Source organism: Microplitis demolitor, chromosome 4 (assembly GCF_026212275.2).
Source record: "Microplitis demolitor isolate Queensland-Clemson2020A chromosome 4, iyMicDemo2.1a, whole genome shotgun sequence".
NCBI lineage: Eukaryota > Metazoa > Arthropoda > Insecta > Hymenoptera > Braconidae > Microplitis > Microplitis demolitor.
This window is the reverse complement of record NC_068548.1, coordinates 20745596-20769641: the sequence shown is the minus strand read 5'-3', so window position 1 is coordinate 20769641 and position 24046 is coordinate 20745596. Positions and strand designations below refer to the sequence as shown.

General features: G+C 33.0%; 5 protein-coding genes across 12 annotated transcripts; 2 read left to right on the top strand and 3 right to left on the bottom strand.

Moving 5' to 3' along the window:
- Window positions 1–1113: 1113 nt before the first annotated feature.
- On the top strand, window positions 1114–2809 carry LOC103580995 (DNA/RNA-binding protein KIN17). Of its 3 annotated transcripts, none has more exons than XM_008562956.3 (3): window positions 1114–1299; window positions 1378–2635; window positions 2729–2809. In XM_008562956.3, exon 2 carries the CDS (start codon window positions 1386–1388, stop codon window positions 2622–2624), a length of 1239 nt encoding a protein of 412 aa, XP_008561178.1. In that variant the 5' UTR covers window positions 1114–1299; window positions 1378–1385; the 3' UTR covers window positions 2625–2635; window positions 2729–2809. The 3 variants fall into 3 exon arrangements, with proteins under 3 accessions (XP_008561178.1, XP_053594287.1, XP_053594286.1); XM_053738312.1 differs by lacking the exon at window positions 2729–2809 and having other exon boundaries at window positions 1378–2337; window positions 2401–2681; XM_053738311.1 differs by lacking the exon at window positions 2729–2809 and having other exon boundaries at window positions 1378–2681.
- On the bottom strand, window positions 2663–4000 carry LOC103580994 (uncharacterized). The gene is made up of 2 exons (XM_008562955.2): window positions 3827–4000; window positions 2663–3381 (listed from the first exon to the last, which is right to left on the bottom strand). The coding sequence occupies exon 2, from the start codon at window positions 3379–3381 to the stop codon at window positions 2704–2706; it is 678 nt and encodes a 225-aa protein (XP_008561177.1). The 5' UTR covers window positions 3827–4000; the 3' UTR covers window positions 2663–2703.
- A 106-nt stretch (window positions 4001–4106) lies between these two features.
- On the top strand, window positions 4107–6656 carry LOC103580993 (SUMO-activating enzyme subunit 2). The gene is made up of 3 exons (XM_008562954.2): window positions 4107–4271; window positions 4439–4593; window positions 4678–6656. Exons 1-3 carry the CDS (start codon window positions 4128–4130, stop codon window positions 6386–6388), a joined length of 2010 nt encoding a protein of 669 aa, XP_008561176.1. The 5' UTR covers window positions 4107–4127; the 3' UTR covers window positions 6389–6656.
- On the bottom strand, window positions 6652–8595 carry LOC103580998 (carbohydrate sulfotransferase 11). Its single transcript, XM_008562961.2, has 4 exons — window positions 8312–8595; window positions 7723–7919; window positions 7387–7650; window positions 6652–7046 (listed from the first exon to the last, which is right to left on the bottom strand). The coding sequence occupies exons 1-4, from the start codon at window positions 8591–8593 to the stop codon at window positions 6668–6670; spliced, it is 1122 nt and encodes a 373-aa protein (XP_008561183.1). The 5' UTR covers window positions 8594–8595; the 3' UTR covers window positions 6652–6667.
- A 781-nt stretch (window positions 8596–9376) lies between these two features.
- On the bottom strand, window positions 9377–23611 carry LOC103580996 (uncharacterized). 6 transcript variants are annotated; one of them, XM_053738830.1, is made up of 11 exons: window positions 23090–23611; window positions 22781–22986; window positions 20112–20482; window positions 18531–19981; window positions 15201–17209; window positions 14625–14986; window positions 14289–14541; window positions 13869–13922; window positions 13421–13726; window positions 11944–13047; window positions 9377–11854 (listed from the first exon to the last, which is right to left on the bottom strand). In XM_053738830.1, exons 2-11 carry the CDS (start codon window positions 22793–22795, stop codon window positions 11603–11605), a joined length of 6177 nt encoding a protein of 2058 aa, XP_053594805.1. In that variant the 5' UTR covers window positions 22796–22986; window positions 23090–23611; the 3' UTR covers window positions 9377–11602. The 6 variants fall into 6 exon arrangements, with proteins under 6 accessions (XP_053594805.1, XP_008561179.1, XP_053594804.1 ...); XM_008562957.2 differs by having other exon boundaries at window positions 22781–23395; window positions 23467–23611; XM_053738829.1 differs by having other exon boundaries at window positions 22781–23611.
- Window positions 23612–24046: the final 435 nt, after the last annotated feature.

The window sequence follows — 24046 nt, the reverse complement described above, 5'->3', positions numbered from 1 at the left end:
TTTTTATTAATAATTTGTTAATTTTTCTTATTACTTGCGCAGCAAATTTAAATATTTAAAAAATAAATTATTAGTAATGAGAGAAAAATTAAAAATCGTACGTCAAAATAAAATGGTGGCAGAATATGTTAGAAAAAAATTTTAAATATTAAAAAAAAAACACCCGAGTGCTTGAACAAACCTTGGCGGAGAACTAATATGAACTAATATTACAAACACCGCAAAATTTAATTAAACAATAACTATAAACAAAAAATTTTATGGATAATTATACGACGCCACTGCAATACTGTGTTTCAGTTCAAACGTAAAGAACAAAGAAGGATCTGGACCACTACTGCCGTTGTCGATGATACTGACTGACGCTATTGGACCGCCAGTTGATACAAAGCAATCGATTTCGCAATTCATTCTCCCTCCTCCCACTTCAGCAACAATTTGTTAAAGTGGAGGAGGGAGGATACAGCAACACGCAGTAGCGCCATCTTGGCGCGAAATTTCAAAATTGAAATTTAATAATTTTATTAAAATTCATTTGTGTCAATAATTATATTAATTAGACTAAAAAGTATACTTGAAGTTTTTTAATTTCATCAATAATTTATTAATTATTCTTATTACTTGCGCGGTAAATTTAGATATTCGAAAAATAACATTAGAATTGGGAAAAAAATTAAAAATTGTGAATCAAAATAAAATGAGGGTAGAATATGATAGAAGTATTTAAAATATTAAAAAAAAACACACAGACACAAGTGTTTCACATAAGAATCGTGCAGAATGCACCCTAACTAATTTATTTATTTAAAATTTATAATTTGTCTCATACCTGCTACATTCATACTCAATCATAATTTCATTCGAAAATTTTCAGTGTAAAATCTTTTGTCCAGATTCCATGACACAAATGAACGAACTGCGAGGATTCCGAATTCTGACTAAAAACTATACCTTATACCCTGCTTCCTATAGAGATTTCCAAACAAACTTCATTTGATGGCACAATAAGTAATTTTTTAAATACCGCCAATCATCGCGCGTGCGCTGATGAAGATGGAAAAATTCCGAACTAAAATCTACAACTCTTTTATCAAATTCAGTATACTTTAAAAATCAATTGAGGCAACAAGTATCAACAAAAATACACATCCATTGTCATTTAAAAACGTTTACCAATTATTTTTATAAACTTTAACACTTCAAATTTTGTTAAACATTTACACACAATAATATTTTACTAAAAAATTGAAACAAGACTTTTTCCATTTCATTTATTTTTTATACCATCAATAAATTGAGGTAAAAAATTTTATTGGTTAAGTTTTAATTATAAATATTAGATTATATATTTATTATTAATTATCTATTTAATTTTAGATATCAAAATGGGTAAACACGAAGTAGGAACACCAAAATACATTGCTAACAAAATAAAATCAAAGGGTTTACAAAAATTACGATGGTACTGCCAGATGTGTCAGAAACAGTGTCGTGATGAAAATGGATTCAAGTGTCACACAATGTCTGAATCACATCACCGTCAATTATTATTATTTGCAGACAATGCTGGCAAATATATGGACCAATTTTCACGTGAATTTTCCGATGGTTTTTTACATTTACTAAAACGTCAATTTGGTACACGGCGGGTTCTTTCAAACCGTGTCTACCAGGATTATATCACTGATCGCCAGCATATGCACATGAATGCAACACAATGGCTGAGTTTGACAGCTTATGTTAAATGGCTAGGACGCACGGGAAAGTGTGTCGTCGATGAGACTGAAAAAGGCTGGTATATTACGTACATTGATCGTGATCCCGAGACAGTAGCTGCTGAAGAAAAGAAAGCCAAGAAACAAAAAATGGACAAAGATGACGAGGAACGACTGATGGAATTTATAAGCAAGCAGGTAGAGAAAGGCAGCGTTGAAAACAAAAATAAATCTGAAGAGTCAGCTACTCCACTAATTCGTTCAGAAGAAGACGGTCCTCTGGTATTGGAGATGAAATTGAAACCTAAAGCTTCTTTACTAATGGGACCACCTGTAGGGCTTGTCAAAAAATCAGTCGTTAAAATTAAGGAGGAGCCTTCGGACTCCGATAACGTCAGTGTCGTAGATTGGAATGAAAATGATCGGAGTCGAGAACCAAGTGAATGCAGGTCTACTATAAGTTGCAAAAGAAAATCCGACGATGATGATTCTTATAAAAAATTAAAAGCAGACTCTCGTTCATCAGAAGACAAACCATCGACATCACAAGGCTGGTTACAGGAAAATTTAGTCGTCAAAGTGATAACCGAAAGTCTCGGATCAAAGTATTATAAAGCTAAAGGTGTAGTACTAAGTCCTGTTCTAGAATCTGGATTTGTGGGTAAAATAAAATTAACTTCTCCAGAAAAAGTTCAAGGACATATTGTCAAGTTGGATCAGGAACACTTGGAGACTGTTATTCCTGCTATTGGGAGAGAAGTGATGATAATCCAAGGAAAATATCGCGGATCTGTAGGTACTGTTGAGAAAGTAAGAGTTGAAGACTTTGCTGTTGATGTCAATATTACCAGAGATGATAAATATGTGAAAAGAATTCCTTACGAATCTGTTTGTAAATTTATAAGATGAAATAATTAATTGTAAGCTAAGTAATTTATTATTATAAATAAGAGAAATAAAATTTAATTTTTATTAATAATTTTTTTATTTACAAATCCAATACTCTATTGTAGTCAGCTGGCGTTCGGAAATTGTAATCATTTAGATGATAAACTTTACCATTAATCACATGCGGCGCACGAGTGATATCATTCCTAGCTCTTGGATATTTTTGCACAACATCACCGGCTTTAAATACTAGATTTCTAGAAGAATTGGGAAGCAGCGTTGGCAGTATGATAACAAACTCGTTGTCTTTAGCGTGGTGCCAAATTCGGAGTACATGACGACGGCACAGGAAAAATAGTAACGCATTCATAAATACCAATCCTATGTTACCTAAAATTATTTCTTTTTGATCATACAAAGTAAGATTTGGTTTGGTTAGTTCACGTTCGGTGTCTGGTTTTAGATATTCAAGCTCTGGTGAATTAACAATCACGTAGTATATTCCAATTAAAGCTCCAATTACAATAATGTAAGATGCGTGATAGCAAAAGAATACGTAATTGTCTAATGTTGACTTGTATATAAGTGTGTAATCCTGTGAAAGTTTATCTTTTAAGCGTAATTTTGTTTCTTTTTTTTCACTGACTTCTCTTCGTCCAAAATGATCCATTTTCATTCCCCGTATACTTTTTTTTTTAATTCCTTCACATAATCGCGTTATTCCGTAATGTAATTTTTTGTAATCTTTTATTCGTACCAGCCTCCATAGTGTTATCATCTAAAAAAAAAGTGCGAATAATAAATGATTCAAAAAATAAGGAGAGTGAATGTAACAGACATAAGACATTTTATGAATTTTAAATAAATAAGTGAATTAAAATAATTAAATTAAAAAAAAATGCACCAACTGATTTTTCATTGACTTAAATAAACATTTTTTAGTTTTCATCTTACGTACATTTTATTTATTTATTCAAAAATTTAAAAAATTCCCACTTGTCAGTTACATTCACAGTCACTTTTATTTAAAAGACTCATTGAAGTATGATACTATAATTATTAAATAATATAAGAAACTTATACTTTTAATTATTTTAATAACAATTAAAATTAATAAGTTTATTTTTTTTCTTTTAATAATTACAATTTTTCAAAAATTTTTTTATTAATTAATAATTATCAAGTAATGACTGAAAAGTTTTTTAAATAATTAAAATTATTACCTTGTATTTGTAAATGTCAAAAAACTTTACTATCTAGAAATGACAACAAATTTAATTTAGATTATAATGACAAAAATTAATTTTAAAAATTCTATAACTTTTTGGTTATAAAAAATGTTTTGAAGCCTGAATGGTATGAAAACTTTTTACCATCATCATGGAGGAGTGAAGAAGTTTGAAATTTGACTGGTAGATGGATTCAAATTTATGTGAGAGAGACAAGAATAAGTACAAGAAAAAGAGGAGAAGAGAAGAGGTCGCCGAAGCCGCAAAATAAATTATTTTTTCAGTAGCTACAAAAATGGCGGCGATTATTGATGGTGTGTTTAATCCTGAACTTCAAAAAGCTATTTTAAAAAGCAAAGTATTAGTTGTGGGTGCCGGTGGGATCGGTTGTGAAATCCTAAAAAATCTTGTTATGACTGGATTCAATGATATCGAAATAGTAAGTTGTATAAATTGTTTTTTATTTAGTTTGTGCCGCGTCAGCATGTGCGCATTTCGCTTCTCTATTTCTAACCGCTCAATTTTTAAACACAAATATATTATTTGTTTTTATCTATTATAAATAAAATTACACATAGATTAATTTAATAATTATTATTATTCCAGATTGATCTCGATACAATTGACGTAAGCAATCTCAATCGCCAGTTTTTATTTCAAAAACAACATGTTGGTAAATCAAAATCAGCAGTAGCACGTGAAACTGCGTTAGCATTCAATTCTGATGCTAAAATAACTGCTTATCATGACAGTATTACCTCGTAAGTATTTATTTTTAAATAATCTATCAATTAAATTAAATAAATAAGTGAATAAAAAATAATAAATGACTTTTGTTTCTGTAGATCTGATTATGGACTGAATTTTTTCAAGAAATTTGATGTAGTAATGGGAGCTTTAGACAACAGAGCAGCAAGAAATCACGTTAATCGCATGTGTTTAGCTGCTGATGTACCACTAATTGAGTCTGGAACAGCTGGATACAATGGGCAAGTTGAGCTGATTAAAAAAGGACTGAGTCAGTGCTACGAATGCTTCCCAAAACCTCCACAAAAAACCTTTCCCGGATGTACAATTCGTAACACTCCTAGCGAGCCTATTCACTGTATAGTCTGGTCAAAGCATTTATTCAATCAATTATTTGGTGAAGAAGATCCTGATCAAGATGTCTCGCCAGACACAGCAGATCCCGAGGCTGCTGGTGATAAAGCCGGCGAAGAAGCTTTAAACTCAGATGCTAATGACAAAGGAAATGTCGTACGTGTGTCAACTCGGCTGTGGGCACACGCAAATGGATACGATCCTGAAAAACTTTTCACTAAATTGTTTCACGATGACATCAAGTATCTTCTGAGTATGGACAATTTGTGGAAGAAGAGGACACCTCCAACGCCTCTTGACTGGAAAAATTTACCTGATGAAGTTGCCGGCTGCAGCAAAGACACCGATGAAGGGTTGAAAGACCAGCAGCGATGGAGTATCGCTAAATGCGCGCTTATATTCTCAAAGGCAGTAGATAATTTGAAAACTAAACTCGAAGAACTGCGCAAAAAGTCACCGAGCGATCATTTAGTTTGGGACAAAGATGATCAAGATGCCATGGACTTTGTCGCTGCTTGTGCAAATATACGCGCTTATATATTTGGTATTGCGCAGAAATCTCGCTTTGATATAAAATCAATGGCTGGTAATATCATACCAGCAATCGCTACGACAAATGCCATAATTGCTGGTGTCGTTATTTTACATGCATTCCGTATTTTATCTGGAAACTTAAAAGCCTGTAAATCTGTTTATTTAAGACCGCGTCCAAATCATCGTAATCAATTTTTAGTACCCGAGAGAGAAGTTAATCCTCCGAATCCAAAGTGTTACGTTTGTGCGCCAACACCTACAGCTGTTTTAGCAATCGATACTGCTAAGATGACAATTGCTGAGCTGAATGATTTGGTTTTAAAAGACAGATTGAATATGATTGCGCCTGATGTTATGATTGATGGGTTGGGTAGAATAATAATCAGCAGTGAAGAAGGTGAAACAGAAGAAAATAATGACAAAATACTCGAAGAACTTGGTGTCAAAAATGGTTCAATACTTAAAGTTGATGATTTCCAGCAGAATTATTCATTAACTGTCAATATTGTCCATCGCGATAAACCCACAGTGCGCGGCGAGAGTCCAGATTTTTTGGTTGTCGCTGATGAGCAGGATCTCAAACCAAAGGAAGAGGAACAAACTAAAAAAGACAACCAAACACCATCGACTTCCAATGGCAAGATCACTGATGTCGAAGACAATGATCTGTTGGAGATTGTTCCAGACGATGACGATGACCTGATGGAAGTTGTTGATGAAGATGACCTGGCTGCAAAGAAACGAAAAACAGCATCGTCACCTGGACGGGAAATTCCGTCACCGAAAAAACGAAAAACTGAACATTCAGTTTCAGATGATGCGGATGATTGCTGTGTTATTGAGGACACTAACGAAGTTACCTGCATTCAACAAAAATCAAGTCCACATAAAAATAGCCCGCAGAAGAGAGTTCACAGCTAGACTATGGATTTATTATTTTTATAATTTGTCGGATGATAATTAATTTTCTGCATTGAAAAATATCAACCTAACTCTTTATTAAATGAGTTGATAACTGAATAAGTAATTGATTATTAGTTACTATTTATTCAAGTAATTAATAATTATTAAAAAAAAAAAATAAACAATTTTGTCTACCATAGTAATTGCAGTTAAATGCCACTTTTTTATAATTCATATAAAAACTCAGTTTGTAATAAATAATAAATTAATAAAGAATTTATTTCTATTTAATGTGAATTATTTATTTATACAAGATTTATAAATACTGTAATCATAATCAAACATCTCGAAGTCTATTTTATAGCGTTCAAATAATTTGTAAAACATGTCTCTTGATAAAGTCGATAAATAATTGCACGTACGCGCGTAAGTTGTCGTTCCGTCGTGACTCTGTCCCAATCTTGGTAGTGCCCATTGATTTTTATTTAATCCCAGCTTTGTAAACAAATAATTTACGTCACTAGTTGTGTAATTGTCTAGCTTAATTATATAATCAAAGGACATTTGGCATATCGAGCAGTGAGATTGGTATTTACTCCAGTGAGGGTCGTCTTGCTCGTCTGGCTGTTCAAGAAGCCATGTTATGAACTCTTTAAACGTTGGGATGAGCTTAAGCCTGAAAAATACATTTTTTTTTTTAATGGACAATAATTACGAGCAATCAATAAGCGACTGTCTGAGTATCACTACCAAATTTAGTAAATATAATTTAATTGGTAATTATTCTTAACAATTTACTTATAAAACTAATTAATTTAAATAATTTTTAAATTATGGGATTCTTAACTTGAATCGGGATCGCCGTCTAAGAAATCCTATAGAAAATCTAGACTCAGCTCCCTGAGCTTGAAAACAGTGGGGTTTTGAAGTTTTCCCGCAGGTTCAATCGTTTTTCCTTTAGTCTCTTAATAATATAATTAATATTAAATAATTAATATTATACTCAAATTAATTACCTTCGGTCATTATAAAATATTTGCTCTAATGGAGTACCGGTTGTTTTATTAAAATGGAACAATTGCGGACGTGTAATATAAAATATTCTAGGTACAAACATCCATGCTTGTGATGTATGTCTCGAATTATCTTCAATTCGACTTCTGTATGCGGAAACAAGTCGATCAAAGGGATGTCTTACAGCAATAAATTTAAATACATCAGTGTCGTCAATCAAATTTAAAAATTCTTCAATACTTTCTGGTACCAATGCTTCTATTTGTCTGTAAAAAATTTATTTATTGAAACAATGAAATAATAAAATTAATATTTGAATAAAACATAAATTTTATTACTTGTAGTAATTGCCAATTATTTTAATATCACGCAAGTCAGCAAATAATTTAGTAAAACTTGTAGAAGCAACTTTTCTTATCCAACAGAATAGAGAATTATGTTTTGGTGAATAAAAATAATGCATTCTTTCTAATGCTGTGCTTTTGTTATACTTTTCACATACACTGTAAACTCGTTGAATCGCTTCATCAACTATCTGTAATTAAAAACTTATTATTTTTAAATAATTTATAATTAACACTACTAGTGTATAATTATTATATGCATTGAGTGTCACATAAATTTTAGTTTGTCTTCATTCTATTAAATTGTTATTTATTTATTGCAATTAAAAATATTAAATGCTAATTAATATATAATTAAACATGATTACGTATGACTCAAAAAATTTAGTAGACAATAGAGTTTAGCCAACGTCTAGTTGGCAATTTTAGAAAAAATTTTAGAAAAAATTCTAAAATTGTCTCAACTTCAGGATCATCAAAATTAAATTATAAATTTTATTTTACTGTCCACCTCCCTAAGAATTCATCATTTTTTTAAGTTGATCTGTACAGGATTTTAAATTAAATATAATTGGTAACTTACTAGAGGATCAACTGTAGAATTTATCAGCGTTTCTTCAAAGTTATTTAAGTCGTTATGATTTTCATTGACAATTACCAAGGATTCAAAATTATTAACTGGTGTCTTATCACGCCGCGAAGAAACGTAACTAATTTTAAAAATAATTAACGCGATACAAAACAAAATATATATAAATATACACGATGAATACTTAATGACATATTTTTTAAAATTCATTTTTTTAAAAATAATAAATTGTAAGCTAGAGAATCGAATACTTTCTAACAAGAAATGATTGCCCATTTCCGTTCTTGTCTGATTGTGCTCATCACTGCGCACATGTGTGAGGATGAAACGTACAGATAATAAATTATCACCAAAAAATATACATTTTACATTTAAATACCATACTATTCATATACTGTACTAATTGCTATAAAAATAAATTATAACTTATACATTAATTAATATATATGTACAATTATAAATAATTAAAGAATATTTTTAATGTATCAAGTTATTTTATTTTGAAGGTTCCAGAGTATTTCACAAAAATGACAATACTTTCCGTACAATTACAATTATTAATTTTTTTTTTTTATTTTGTTTATAAGATATTGATTTATTGATTGATTTATGAATTTATTGTTATATTTTCATGCATGTTCTCTCTTGTACTGATTTAATTAATGGCATTAAAAAAAAAAAGTTTTATTACATTATAAATATTTTTTTCTATATGTTGATTATGAAAAAATGACCTAAAGACATTTTACGATTCATGCGCGTTACATTATTAATTAATTATTAAATTATCTATTATTTACTATTAATTATATATTAATTGAATCAGTTTTTTGTTTCACAAAAATGTGTAAAAAAGTTACGGACGTATTTTTAAATATTTCCACAAATACAATTGACAGTCAATAAATTTGTCATAAAAATTCTATGGTTTTATCTTATTTTTTTTGTAAAACATAAAATTTTACTTTTAAAATTTTAATTCCAGTTAATAAAAAACTGGTTGGTCATTTAATTATAATTTAATAAAGATACAAATACAATTTTATTGTAAGTGACAATTTCATTATTTTTAAAATCACACAATAAGTCTTTAAAATTTTATTTTTTGTTTTCTTTTTAATAAGAAGATTTAAAATTTAAATGAATCATCATTCAGTTGTACAAGAGAAAAATCACGGAATTATTTATCTTTGATTCTCGTCTTAATTATTTGACTTTTTATTTATTTACCATTTTATTATTTATTACAATAATAATAATAATAATATTCATTCATTTATTTATATTTATATATATATTTATAAAAAAATCGAAGACTCATGTGATGACAGCTCGTACACTACAATGAAACTATTATGACACTAGTATTTTGTTGCTATAATTATTTATTCACGACAATTTATTTATTTTCTGTATCAACTGTAGTCTTATATGATATTTAAAAACAAAAAAAAATGATAAATATATATATCTATATGTATATATTTACACGGTAGCGCCTGGACCCTCTTCAGGGTGTGATATTTTACAGGCGCTGGGGCCCACATACCAGCCAAAGACTTTATCAAATGAAGTCTCTCCTTCAGACCCCGTCTTCGGACGACCATCGGCATCTCCGAAGCGTTTGTGTATACACGGTAATTTGTTTTTTCTCACTGTTAATTAAATTATCCAGTCGTAATTATTAATTTCTCATTCGCAATAATAATATTTAAATTAATTAATCATCGTAGTAGACATTAATTATCCGATAATTATAATTAACACTGAGAATTATAATTGTAACTTACAGCTAATATAAATATGATTGTTAAATTAATTTGAGATACCGATCACTGACTCCGGGCATCTCAATACAATTTAATTTTTTAAATATTTTTTAAAAGCATCGCTCGCAAAATTGTCTCTTAAAAAAAATAAATGCAGAAAAATTATTTTTGGACAATAAATATCGACATTCAGAAGTTACTTCGTTGCGGAATGTCTAAAATACATGAAGCTAGTCTAAATTTATTTATTAATTAAGTACTTTAACAAGAGAATAGCTGAGGAAAAAAATTATCCAAAGAAAGCGTACGTTGATGTATTAAATAGTTTATTCATCCGGTCTATGATATGGAGAATTCTTTGAGCAAAAATTATTAATTAACGCAAAGTATACTCTCATACATTTTAAATCATTCGTTATTCCATTAATTATTTTTTTTTCATATTAATTATAATTATTAATTATTTCATTCTACAAATTGATATACACTAAATTAACGACTATATCCACGGCACTTGGCCGTTACAAAGAGGTTCTTCGTTGATATTTTTTTTAATTTTTTAAAACACAGATAAAACAAACAAACAAAAAACACATTCACAGTTTTTTTTTATCAAACTTGTATAATAATAAAAAAAAAATAATTATTATTATTATAAATTGTAATTATTAGCTATGATAATACCGTAAATATCTTGAAATTAATCGTCAAAAATAAATAAACTTATCCGGTATATATATATCGTACGTATGAAATACTTATATAATTACTTATTAATTATTATTATAATTATTTATAATGTTAGATTAAATTTTAAGTTAATGATTTTACGCTGTATTATTTTTTTTTATTAGTATTATTATTATTATTATTATTTTAATCATGCATTATTAACATGCGACGATGTGTGCATTGCCGTCAAAATATCAAAATAAATATATATATGAGAACGAGTTAATGTAATATAAAATAAATGGCTCATTAGTCGTAAAAAAAAAAAAAAAAACAAGAAAAAAAAATAATAAAAAACAAGCATAACAAAATTAATTAAACGGCCATAACTAATTACAAAATGGCTTTCATAACGATAAATACAAAAATATTATAATTATAAATTTTAACAATCGCGTTGATCGGCTGATAAAAAGAATATTTAAAAAAAAAAATATGAATCGTCGCACAGAGTAACGGAACGATTATGAAAATATAGAACAGAAAAAAAAAACAATAAAAATATCTATATATATGTATATATAAATCGAAAAATACTTGGGCGTCCACCACTGGGAAGCTCTCGTGAAGGTACCACTGAGAGTAGCACTAAAATTTTGATAATAACGAGCTAAAAATTTATAAAAAAATAATACACAAGTATTATTGCGTTATTACATTAAGCAGTGAGCGATTTTTCGTTCCGTCAATAATAATCATCATCATCATCATCATCATTATAATAATAATTATTATTATCATCATCAGTAAAAGTATAATCATTAGTTAATTAATTAATTATAATTTATTTTTTTCGTGCGGCTTTCTCGGCTTTTTTTCGCACTCGTTCAATTTCTTTTCGCTCTTTACGCTCACGCTCAGCCTGACCTCGCAATTCTTTGAGTTTTCTCTTAAGATGCGCCTTCTCATCACCAAAAATTCCCAGGGTTTTTAAATCTCGTGACTCTAAACGCAGTAGGCTGCTGCCGTTGATTCCATTGTCGACGAAACGTGAAGTAAATCGTTCTAGACCAATCCCCGTAAGCCATTGGCAAACCTTTAAAATTTATAAATTCGTTGAAATTAAATCATTAATTTTACTTTAAGTTAATTATAAAACGTTAATTATTTTATTAATCTATTTACCTGTTCCTTAGACCAATCAGTGATGGAAGCAGTTTGCCAGAATATTTTTTTGTCTAAACCAAAGTCACCGGGATTGGGTGGCATCCAAACTTCAGCCGAATCAACGCTGCCGATTTTGGACGGGCTGGGCTCGATGGCTGTTGGACTTATAGATCCACCCGATGATAAGCTGGACGGTGAGCCGCCTTGATGATGCCAAGGTGTATTACCCGGTCCCGCTGGCATCGGTACTGAAGCAATTTTTACCCGTTGACTCGCTTCATTAACAGCCTGTCGTATTTCCTCAATAAGATGATGGCCCACAGCTGTTGGATCACTGTGAGGATTATTTAAATCCGTAAAATCACCAGAATTTTCACGTGACGATGACATATCACCTCCTAGCCGCCTCTCTCTTTCAGCTAAAACTTTTTTCAACTGCTCAGCCAGTGACGGCGGATGACCGATAAGACTTTTCTGTGACGCCGACCAACTTTGTTCAGTCATAGCTCGTACTTGAGAACTTATTGTACTGTGCTGACGAATCGTCGAGTGCGTTGATTCAAAATACTGTTTACTTTTTTGTGAGCATATTGAAGAGCTGCTTGAATACGAGCTTAAATTTGATTGTTTCAATGACTCGCTTGTTGATCTAGTACTGGTATCATGAGATACGCCACCGATTTTAGATGAATCTTCAGTGTCGGTATTGTCCCCTGACTCGTCTAGTCCGTAGTCCGAACTGCTGTTACTCAGTCCTCCAGAACGCTTTGGCAGCTGACGATTAGCAAGACCACCTCTACTGGCCAGCTCAGCTTTATTTTTACCGGCTGAATTATCCAGAAGACGGTGCGCTGGTATCGCTCGATCTAACTCTTCTTTTATTGGAATAGGTAGAGGTAATTTTCTTTCAACAGTCGCTGTTTTATCTCCGTCATCTGGGCTACTCAAATCTGATGTCTCTGTGTCAGACAGTTGACAACTTGCAGACGATGGAGGAGGTGGTAATTGACGTCTGGATAATTGGGGTGTTACTATTCCTTTTGTTGAGCCATCATATGGCAATCGGACTGGTAAACCGAATCTTGTGTGCGTTTCCGTCAGTTCAAGCTCCAATTTAATAACCTAATAATCAAAAAATTAATTAAATGATTCATTTAAAGCCATTCTCAGACAGTGTCCTCACTTTTTAAAAATTTTCAATGGCTCAACTGTCATAAGTGTATCCATATTTTATTAATTAATTCAAAAAAATTAAAGACAATTTTATGATTCAAATTTTTTTATTTTTTAGGCTAAAATTTATTTAACAAATTTTCGTTCAACTCCTAATTAATAACAACTGTCAAAATTTTTTTTTAAATTAATTGATAAAATTTCGATACGCGTATGACAGTTAAAATTTATTGAAGATTTTTAAAAAGTGGGGGCGGGGGCTGCCTGAAAATGGATTTGATAGTAAAAATAATAATATATTAATAAAAAAAAAAAAATTTACCCGATCTTTAAGAGTTTTAACAAGAGCGTTGTACTCAGTATCTTTCTCTTGAAGTAATTGCTGATAAAATTCATCTCTCGCGGCTATATCAGTTCTTAATTCTCGCGCCAATCGTTTAGCTCTTGCATACTTTTGTTGGAACGTCGTCGTTTGTGCCGTAGATTGTGACAACATTTCTCTAGTTGCCGATAATTCTTGTCTCGCAGTGCTAAGTGCACGTTCGGATTCGTGCTGTCGCAGTCTCGATTCTCGTAATTTTGCCGCATACTCATCACTGCCAGCTCCGCTATTCTCCAACTCTACCAGCTGTGCAATTTATTATCAATAATCAATTTCTCGTCAATAAATAAATTAATAATTTATCAAAAACAATACAATTTTGTGAATAGAAAAATATCTACGTGAAAAATGAAAAAAAAAGTGTAAATGAAATGTAATTGAAATTTACCTTTGCCTTGAGCGTTTCCACTTCTTCATTGGCAATCGATAGTTTACATTGAGTCTGCAAGCAACCAACAACACACACAAATGCATAAGCAAAAACCCGAGATAAACTAATATCGCGTTACCATCTTCGTTTCAAGTAAATAAAATACGTTTACTATTGACGGAAAATAAAAATAATTCATGTGCAACTATATATAAATATACTAATTACTAATATATTGCAGTAATTTTTAAATACTATACTAGTAACTAATGACTAATGCCTTTGTACTAAATAATAATAGCATACAAAGTGCACAATATTGATAAAAAAAAGCTCAATGGAACTACTGAATAGTAAAATTTAAAATAAAAAAAAATAATGAATTTAAACCAAAGTAAATATTTATTTGCATTCGATTGTTCGGAGAGAAAAAAATACCTCTTGGAGAAGTGCTCGCAGACTTTCCACGTCGTTTTGAGTTGTCGCGTGTCCTCCGGACGAGCTGATGATGGGTGAACGACTTCGATTTCCTGGAGAAAGGTAGCTTTCTATTGGACTGTGCGGTGGTTCGCCTTCGGAGCAAGAAGACATCGTTGGAGAACCTGGAATACCACCTAGTCTACTGGTATTTTCAGGTGTGTGTTCTTCTCGTTGAGGACATTCTGGTGATGCATCTGAGAAGTTCAATCTTCTAAAAATATTTAAACGAAGTTATAAATTTTTAATTATTTAATTTTTCAATGAAAAGTTGAAGAAAATTTTGAATTTAATTACCTGTTGGCAGCATTATTGGCTTGCTCGCGCTCCAAATCCGCTTGGAGACTCTGTCTTATCAGCATAGCGACCTCGGAATTTTTAGGGTCACGTTCTCTGCCAATAACGAATCGCACTAGTCCTGAAGTATTCCTCAGTACTTTGGCAGCGTAAGCTTGCGTTACACCGACTAATGATTTACCATCGACTTCAACGATCTGATCATTCACTTGTATTCTTCCCTCACGCGATGCCGCGCCTTTTTCCGTGATTGTCTTTACAAATATACCGAGTTTTTCAAGACCAGCGTCGGCACCTACCCCCATACCGATAATACTCAAGCCAAGACCCTCAGGACCTTTCATTAATTCAACTGGAAACACCTGAAAGTTATTTTTTAAGTTTATTTTAATACATTCTTTTGTTAAATTTGTAAATAATTTGATAATTAAAATATTCCCTCAGCACTCCAAAAGAGCCTCGGGCTCATTTCAGGGTGGCCAGAGTTGTCGTCAAGGTAAATTTAGCGAGCAAGGATAAACCATCATTGGGAATGTCATCGTTATTATAAAAATATTTAATTAATAAATAAATTACCTCCATTTTTTCAACACGTTTTTCTAACTCGTACTCAGCACTAGCAGCCACAGGATCAACATCTTCATTACGACGATCATACTCATTGACTGAGTGGGTTGAGTATATACGCATTGGACGAGTATCAAACGAAACTTTTCCACTTTTCTTAACAGCAACCGAACCCAAATCCTCGTCATCAGAATCCGGAAGTCCTTCCACTTCCATCCAAAAGTGTCCGTCTTCATAGAAATGTTTTCCATCTTCCACAAGAATTATTTTACCAGGTACTGGTGTTACTTCATCACGTTGTTCAGTCTCTGTATCATCATTAGCCTCATGAGTGTCATTCAAACTACTGACAGACCCCAGCAGTCCACTTTCGCTACCTGTGACAGAACCAATTTGACTCTCTGTCAGCGAGTCAATTGTTAAATCACTACGCGAACGCTGTGAAAAACTGTAATCTTGAGCAGTGCTGTTGATTAAACTAGTATCCGGTGCTGAGAGTACATCTGACAGCCAGTCTGGTGTATTGTCCAACTCTTCTTTTTCTTTATTATCTTTATCTTTTTCTTTTTCCAGTTCCTTTTCTTTTGCCAAAATTTTTTCCGCAACAGCAGCAGTAGCAGGAGTGACAGCTGACGGAGAGACTGCTGTTGGTGACAATAACCTGGCTATTTCCTGCGCTTCCTCGTCTGACAGCAACGCAGATCCTTGACGAATTTTCTTCTCAAGTATCCGTGAACTCAAAAGATTTTCAGCCTCATCAGCTGTCATTGTGTCCGGTGTCACAGTACTTGATACAGGTACACCTTTTGCTACTGGAGTTTCATATTTTTTATTACTCGCATTATCATTAATTAATTCCGGCACTTGATGCTTTTGATCATCCAAATTAACCACAGTTTTGGATTCACTTGAGTCAGTGTCTTCATTGAGACTATTCTCTGATTCACGCTGATGTATTTCAGTAGCAGTAGTAGTAGTGACATTGTTAGTAACATTATCTTTTGATTGAAATTGAGCAACAACCGCAGAAACAAGCGAATGAGTTTTGATCGGTATTTTGGATGCCTGATCATTATTTACTTCAGCGGATCTTAATGCTGCCAACTGATCAGCTTTCTGCTTTTCAAGTTCCCACGTTGTTTGTATTTGCTCGGCATCGCTGTCAAGTGATACTTTGTCGGTAACATCAACAGCAGCCGCAGCAGCAGGAGAAGTAGCAGTAACAGAAGTAACAGCAGCAGTTGTAGTATTAGTGTTCGATAAATTACTTTTCGTAGAAATATTATTAAGTTTACAATCAACTTTGCTACTATCAAGTCGTTCAGATAAATTACTCATAAATTGACTGGTCGGAAGACTTGACGATTGATTTATTGGCTTTTCTACCTCCACAAAACTCGAACGTTTGTCAACAACAACAACAACATCATCATCTTTATTTATTCCTTTAGTTACTACTGATTTTTCTCTCATAGACATTTTTATTTGATCATTTTTAGCATTTGAAATAGTTTTTTGGCACTGTTTTTCATTTAAAAATTGTTTTTCTTTTTCTAAAGCATTTTTAACACTAATAACACGCGATGTCTTACGCGTCTGCTGATGCTCTTCCATCACAACAGAATTTGTATTCTGGTCTGTAGTAAATTTTGATTTATCTTTTTGCTCAGCATTCAATTTAACACCGAGCAGTAATTCAGGCTTAGGTTGAGTCTGCGGTTTGTTCTCTTGCTGTTGTTGCAAACGTCTTGCGTAAGGAGATGGCACTGGTATGTCCTTGTGCTCAAGCGGTGGAAATTCTTGGTCAGAACTAATAACAGAGGGTGGACGCTGTCCTAACCCAGCTGCTGGTAAGTCCATCCGCACATGAGATCGTCGCACAACAGTCGCTGCATCAGTCTCGACAAATTTCTCAGCACTTCCTACCTCTTCCTCTTCTTCCTCCTCTTCACGTGCCACCTCTGTGTAGACACTAGGTTTGTCATTAGCCTCCGTCTCCAGGTCATAGCTGTTGCGTCCTTGAATATATAAAAAGATAAAAAAAAAAAAATAGAGAGAGAGTTTAAAGATTAATTTTATGTTTATTATTGGAAATTATTATTATCTTTAATAATAATAAAAATAATAATAACATCGCTACCTCGACAGTCGATGCAGAAAAGACGAAGGCACATGGTTCTGCGAGGTCGCCAATAATTATTTCGTCGCTCCGTTTTAGTAGCAAATAAACCCGTTTTAACAATAACTTACCGCTAAATTTTACAACCCATTAATAATTTTCTCTATCCAAAAATATTACCGACGTTTTAAAATATCAGAGATGAATAAGTAAAAATAATAAGACGAAGAAGATGGAGATACAGAGAAAGAAATGAATAATATATTTAAAAATAGTAAAACACTCAGTGGGACTAGTACCATCGTACAGCTTTAAAAACTAAGCTCTTTAAAAATTAAATGTTTATATTGTTACGTTATCTCATCACCATTAAAATAATCTGTTGCTGTCGATCGAATCACAGTCTGCTCACTCGAGGGTACTTTAACAAGTTAGATACGCGTAATGCGTTCGCCTTTGACGGTCAACGCGCGAACGAGTTAACGAGTAAAAGCGCGACGGAAAAAATACATGCGGACCCGATGGTACCGAACGTGCGCACACACTAATTTCTATAAATAATATATCCCTCGGCGAAATTACATTGGACCCACGAATGAACAAGGATGTTCGTATGAACATACGACGGCGAGAATAAGGTGGTGGAAGAGGAAATAGAGATGAAGACGATGATGTTGATGGTGATGATGATAGAGGAGGAAGAGGAGAAGAAGGAAGAACAAATGGAGATCGAGAGCAAGCGAATATGCAGAAAAGAACAGTGTAGATATAGTCAAGAAGAACTGCTTAATATTGTTGTTATTGCTAGTGTAAAGAGAAGGGGAAAGTCATATAAATCTATGAACATGAAAATCATACAGAGAGTGTACGTGACGGTTTATCCGTGTATTTAACTTTTACCTTCTCTCTACTCTGTAAATTTTAAACTGGCACGCGTCCAAAAAAAGTTAGAGTCACACGAACGAGGTGGTGGTAAACGCGACGACCAACAGTCGAGACATAGTATTTTTAGATTAAATCCATTGCCATTGAACTTTCGCGTGGGCGTCATTCACAGATCAACTCTAATCACTTTTCTGCCTAACAACAATATGACTCGTTACAAATTGTCACTCTCATTCTGCATCTTAATTAATAACGACACTCTATTATTAGGTGTATAATCCCCCAAGCAGTTATTTATTTACATTGATGATAATAATAATAATAATAATTCTTACCATACTGAAGCTTTTCCGGTAGCTCCTTCTCAGCTTTCTCTTCTTTGCTATCTTTGGATGGCGAACTGGGTGAACTCATGCTCGATGAAGCGCTGTCAGTTGCCGATGGTGGACGTAATTCATTTTCCGGTGACCTGGTACGCTTTGACTCGGCGACCTCGACGTGAGGTTTCGCCCAGTCTGGGCGTGAACTCGTGCGTTCAATTATTTCTTCGGCAGTTACTGTTGTCGTTGAAGTTATTGTCGTAGTTGTTTTTAATTCTGACACATTTTTGAGAATTTCTTCATTTTTCGCGAGCCAAACATTCCGCCATTCAGATGTCTTGGGTGGCGCACGAATCGGACTCGCTGGAAGAATCGGGCAGTCGTCAACCTCCAGCAGATCGTATTTTCGATTATCGATTTCTTCATCGTGTTCAGGACTCGACGATGACGATTCTTTAGACAATTCTCGAGGACTTGGAAGAGGTTGACGTGTAGGACTAGAATTAATACTCCTCGATAATGGACTACTGATATCTTGTTGAATTGCTTTAGAGTTGTCTTTAGAAGATAATTTTGATGACGTATCTAAAACAAGTTTCTTTGAACCACCTAGTGGTTTTTGTACTGTCGCATACTCAGGCATCGGTTCGTTAGATTTCGGTGGCTGCTTGGCATTAATTCCCTTCTGTACGACCGCGTATTCCGGGATCGTCGGTGACGTGTCAAAAGACTTGTTTACTGTAGCGTATTCTGGACTTACGGGCGAGTCTGATCCCGTGGGACTCGTGGCGGTGAAGCTCACGGGTCTCTCCTTCTTCACAGCCGATGAATTTCGTGTAGGTGGTAATGGCGGTGGCGGTGACATCGTCGGTGATGGTCTTGATGTACAAAAACTTGCAGATCTCGTGGCAGGACATGGTTCCGGTGATTTTTTAAAATCAATTTCCTGATAATCCGACTCTATTGACGGGTCAATAGAATTATCACCAATCAGTCTCTTTGAATTTTGATTCTGTATTGACGTCTGGACGACAGACCTATTCGGATCAGAATTGTAGCGGCTAGGTCGTGTTTTAGAAAAATGACTGGTCCAATTTTTTTGTTTTTCAATTAACTCTTTAGAATTTAATCGTCTTTCCGGTTTCTCCGGTCTCTCTGCTTGCTGTTTTTCATCCCGACGATTTTCTTTGCCGTGAAAGTTCTTTTCGAACTTTGACGCAACACCAACACGTGGCTTTAGTCTTTGAGCAGCATTATTATTATCCGTAGCATGACCATTTTCAAAGTGACGCTCGGCATTTAACGCCGGTACACTGGCACTCCAATTACTTAAATGATCACGACAACTGCCAGGTGGCGAAGGTGATGTAGGACGCGGTGACCGAGCAGGTGATGTACAGCCTGATCCAGAATTTGCTGAACTAGATCGTGATCTCAATCCATGAAAATTTGTCGGTTTTGTTACACTATGAAAAAAAAAAAAAAAAAAAAAGTATTTCAGTAAATTAATAAAATAAAATTCATTTTATAACAAGAGTAGAAGAGAGTAATATATTTTTCTTTTTAAAAATAGTTTCAATGTAAAGAATTACTCACGGTCGATTGGTCTTGTTTTCCTCGCCAAGCTTTTCAAACAGAGCTCGTGCATTGTTAAACCTCGCGACATGGCTCTCAGTCCTAACAACAGTCACTTGAGTTGGAGAATCAGAGAGAGGCGCCGGTGGCTCCTTGAATCCACCCTCCGGATGAATGGTCGTGGGTCGATGATGATGGGCAAGTCCCTCATGCTGTGGTTTTGACTGGAATATATTTGCAATTGCCGACACCTTGGACCCAGCAACTCGTTTTTTTTCCTCAATTGTTGTCATTCTCACGTTCACCTGCTTCTTCTTCTTCACATCTAGTGCCTTCACCTCATCCGTCTCCGCATCCGGGTCTACCTCCTTCGTCTTCTTCTCGAGTCTCTGCTGGTTATATGATCTTGTGATACTTCGTATGACACGTCGTAAACGTATCGCCGATAGGAGGAACTTCCGAAATACGATGGAGAGGGAGAGATAACGCAGGGTATCGACCATACCTGGATTCCTCCTCAACTGTCCAATGCTACTGTCATGATTTTTTTTTTCTTTACATTTTAAAATAAAACTTTTACTACTAAAATACTTTACTGTCAATTTACTCAGCAAATAATAAACACCGACTTCCTTATCAATTTTAATTATTACAATAAAAAATATATTTTTGATAACTTTAATTTTTTAAATAATTCAGCTCCAATTTTACTTTGATATTAAAAAAAAAATCATGATAAAACGTAAAGCGGTGCATGCTTTTATGGTTCTTTCGTGCACGTGCTCATTGCGTTATTTATTGATCGTACCACACACTAGTCTATTATTATTCTCGATAAACACCAAAGAAATGAGTGAGTGAGAGGCCGGTTTAAGGCATCTGACTAGCGAAAAAAAATTAGCTCAAGGGAAAAGTAACAGACTTACATTACAACTACAAGAGTAATTACAAAAATATGAAAAAAAAAACCAGCTCTGTTACCAAGTACAAAGAAACGGATGTAAAAAATAATAGACAGTATGATAAATATTATAAAACGTGTATATAAAATAAAAATTAAAATCTAGGCGTGTATTTAACACGTACACGTGACGATGCCGGTAGTCTGGACTGTTATATTCTACTCTGTCTCAGTACTGATGATTCTATACAGTGGTCTCTCTACTCTACTCTACACTCCTTTATCCACGTTCACCGTTTCACCACACGGCTATACCAGGCTATGCTTCTCCTGCAATCAATACTTGAATCCTGGTTTGTGTGTCTGAACTTGAAGCGAGCGCTACAATCCACCAGCCCCGAGTACTCGAGAGGAATTGCCTATGCTGTACTCTCATTTTCTCTATTACCGGCTTTTTCGTTTCATTTTTCCCATAATATCCTACTCCATTTATATATCTCTATATAGATTCATATATTATCCCAACTACTATACTAATATATATATATATACTACCTCCACAACTACTGTCTTTATCATCATCTACTGCTCTTTTGATAATTCGCCCGTCAGACTCCGCTAATAGATTACACTCTAGACTAGATAATTAAAACCCTAGTTAGAATAAAAAATTTTGATTTATTAAAAATCAGTCAGCAAAAAAAAACTTATCATCATAATTATAATAATTATTTAAATAAAGCTTGTGTATTTAAACAATGAAAAAATACCTCCACGAGTCTTTTCACCACTGATCTGAATACTAAACAACTGTGTAATTTATTCCTTATAAAGATCTAATTAAATTCATTAGATTTAATATGCGTGAAATTGCTTGTGAAAATCGATAATCTATTTAAGTACTTTCATTATTATAATTACTTATTTTATTTAATAGTTTACTATAATGGATTGTTGTTAATTATTTTGTTTTAATAATTTTAATAACATGTTAACTCGTTATCAATCATCAATACCATTTAAATTATCAAGAGTTTATTCTCTTATTATTTATTGAGTGCTGCTTATCAGCAATAACTGTCCCAGCCCAGGTAATTATTTTTTCTTTATCGTAATTCAAATCGTAAATTCATAACAGCTACGAATAAATTTATGTTATAATGTATACATTTAGAATGAGAAATATAAATGTAACAGTTGTTAAACAAATTCTCTGTATGTCTTTAGATTATTCATCATCATCATCATCATTATTATCATTATAATAATTTATTATTACAAGTGTTGTAAGAGTCAATGAAAAATTATGTTAATTAACTAGATTAGACAATTGTAATTATTCTAGTGTAAATAACGTGCCAATGTTGACGTGTACGGGCCGTTGACCGTCCAATCCAAGGCCACGTTGAGATTTTAAAAAATAAGTTAAGTAAAAAAAATGAACTGAGCTGAGAGACCAGTTGACGCTTCAGTCTTTACTTGGAGTCTTTGCTGAGGAAACTCCTCGCAGTCTACTGGCCACGTTATGTGAATATATTTTATATTTTCCTGGTTTCTTCATCGGTTTTTTCGGTTATACTCGAGTAACCGAGTAGTACTTTTAGTAATATATAAAGTCACTGTTGTTGAGGAGGAACAAAGGAGATGGTCGTGTACGTGTGCAACGAAGCATAAAATAATTATACATTTGTTATATATATTTTAAATATATATAAAGTAGAAAGTTATATATGGATATGTAATGTACATATAAATGTAAAGTAATAATAACAATAATAAAATGTCTTACCAGCGATGTCACCATGTGCAAGAAACCATTTCTCCGGCGTTAAACGTCGGAGACGATCTGTCGCCGCTTCCGGGATGGAGTAAATTCAAATAAAAATTTTCGACGTCGTTGTCGTGTTGTAGGGTAGAGTTTTAATGAAATTTATATTAGTATCAGTTACTGCAGGTTACTGATACATTATTCTGATGACAAATTCTCAAGTTTACCTGTTTTAATTTTAAATATCAACAAAATTTTTTCCACGTTGTCTTGAATTACATATACGTTATATATACACATATATATATTTATGTATTAATAGATATTTACGAAATAAAAAGGAACAATTGTGTGAGTAATAAGAGAGAGGGAATGCCGTGACACAGGCATACAATCTATCGTTCCTCTTTATCTTGCACTTCTGAACGACGTCGTCTTCTTCTTAAATTTTTTACCCGCTCACTCACTCTTATAGAAGTACGTGCTTAGGTACTTGTGTGCAGAGTATGTACTTACTCCTCTCGATTTATCTATCCATCTTTTTCTCTGTCATTCGTCTGTATGTATGAATATATGTATGTACACTACTACCGCCCGTACTCTTTTTTCACACGATCGTGTGTTGTGTGACAGACGCTGAATTTAAGCCGAATTTATTTATTAGCAATTTGATTTAATGATAAACTCACTCTATATATATATTTTACCTTTACAGAAGTAATTTAAGTGTCTTGACGAAGACGTTAAGTATCACACCGGCTACACTACCAATTACTTTTTAATAAATAATTGCGGCTACGCGTTTTCGCCGAGCAAAAAACACACCTTCACACAACCGGCTGGAAAGCTGTGCGCCCGTGTCAACAACCTATGAAAAATGAATGAGACAAGATGCTTTTATTTTTAATTTACATTTAAATTTATAGATGGCGTAATTACACAAAATGGCTGCGGTCGATTGAAAACAAAAAAACTTTCTATTATTTTTTATTTATTATCTTAATTACTAACTATTTATCTATTAAATATCAAAACATACATTCATATAAATTCAAATGTATCATAATATTTTAAAAAATCTACAGCAAATCACCAATTTTCAATGAAACTAAAATTCGCGCTAGCGGACTTTCAAATTTCCCGCGCTACCTGTCTAGTATGAAAATGAATTATTACTGAAAATTAATAATATTTAAATATAAATTTTACTAATTAATTTTATTTAGATTTAATAATATACTTAATTCATGAATTATTCAAAATTAATTTGCGGGAATTTAAATTTCG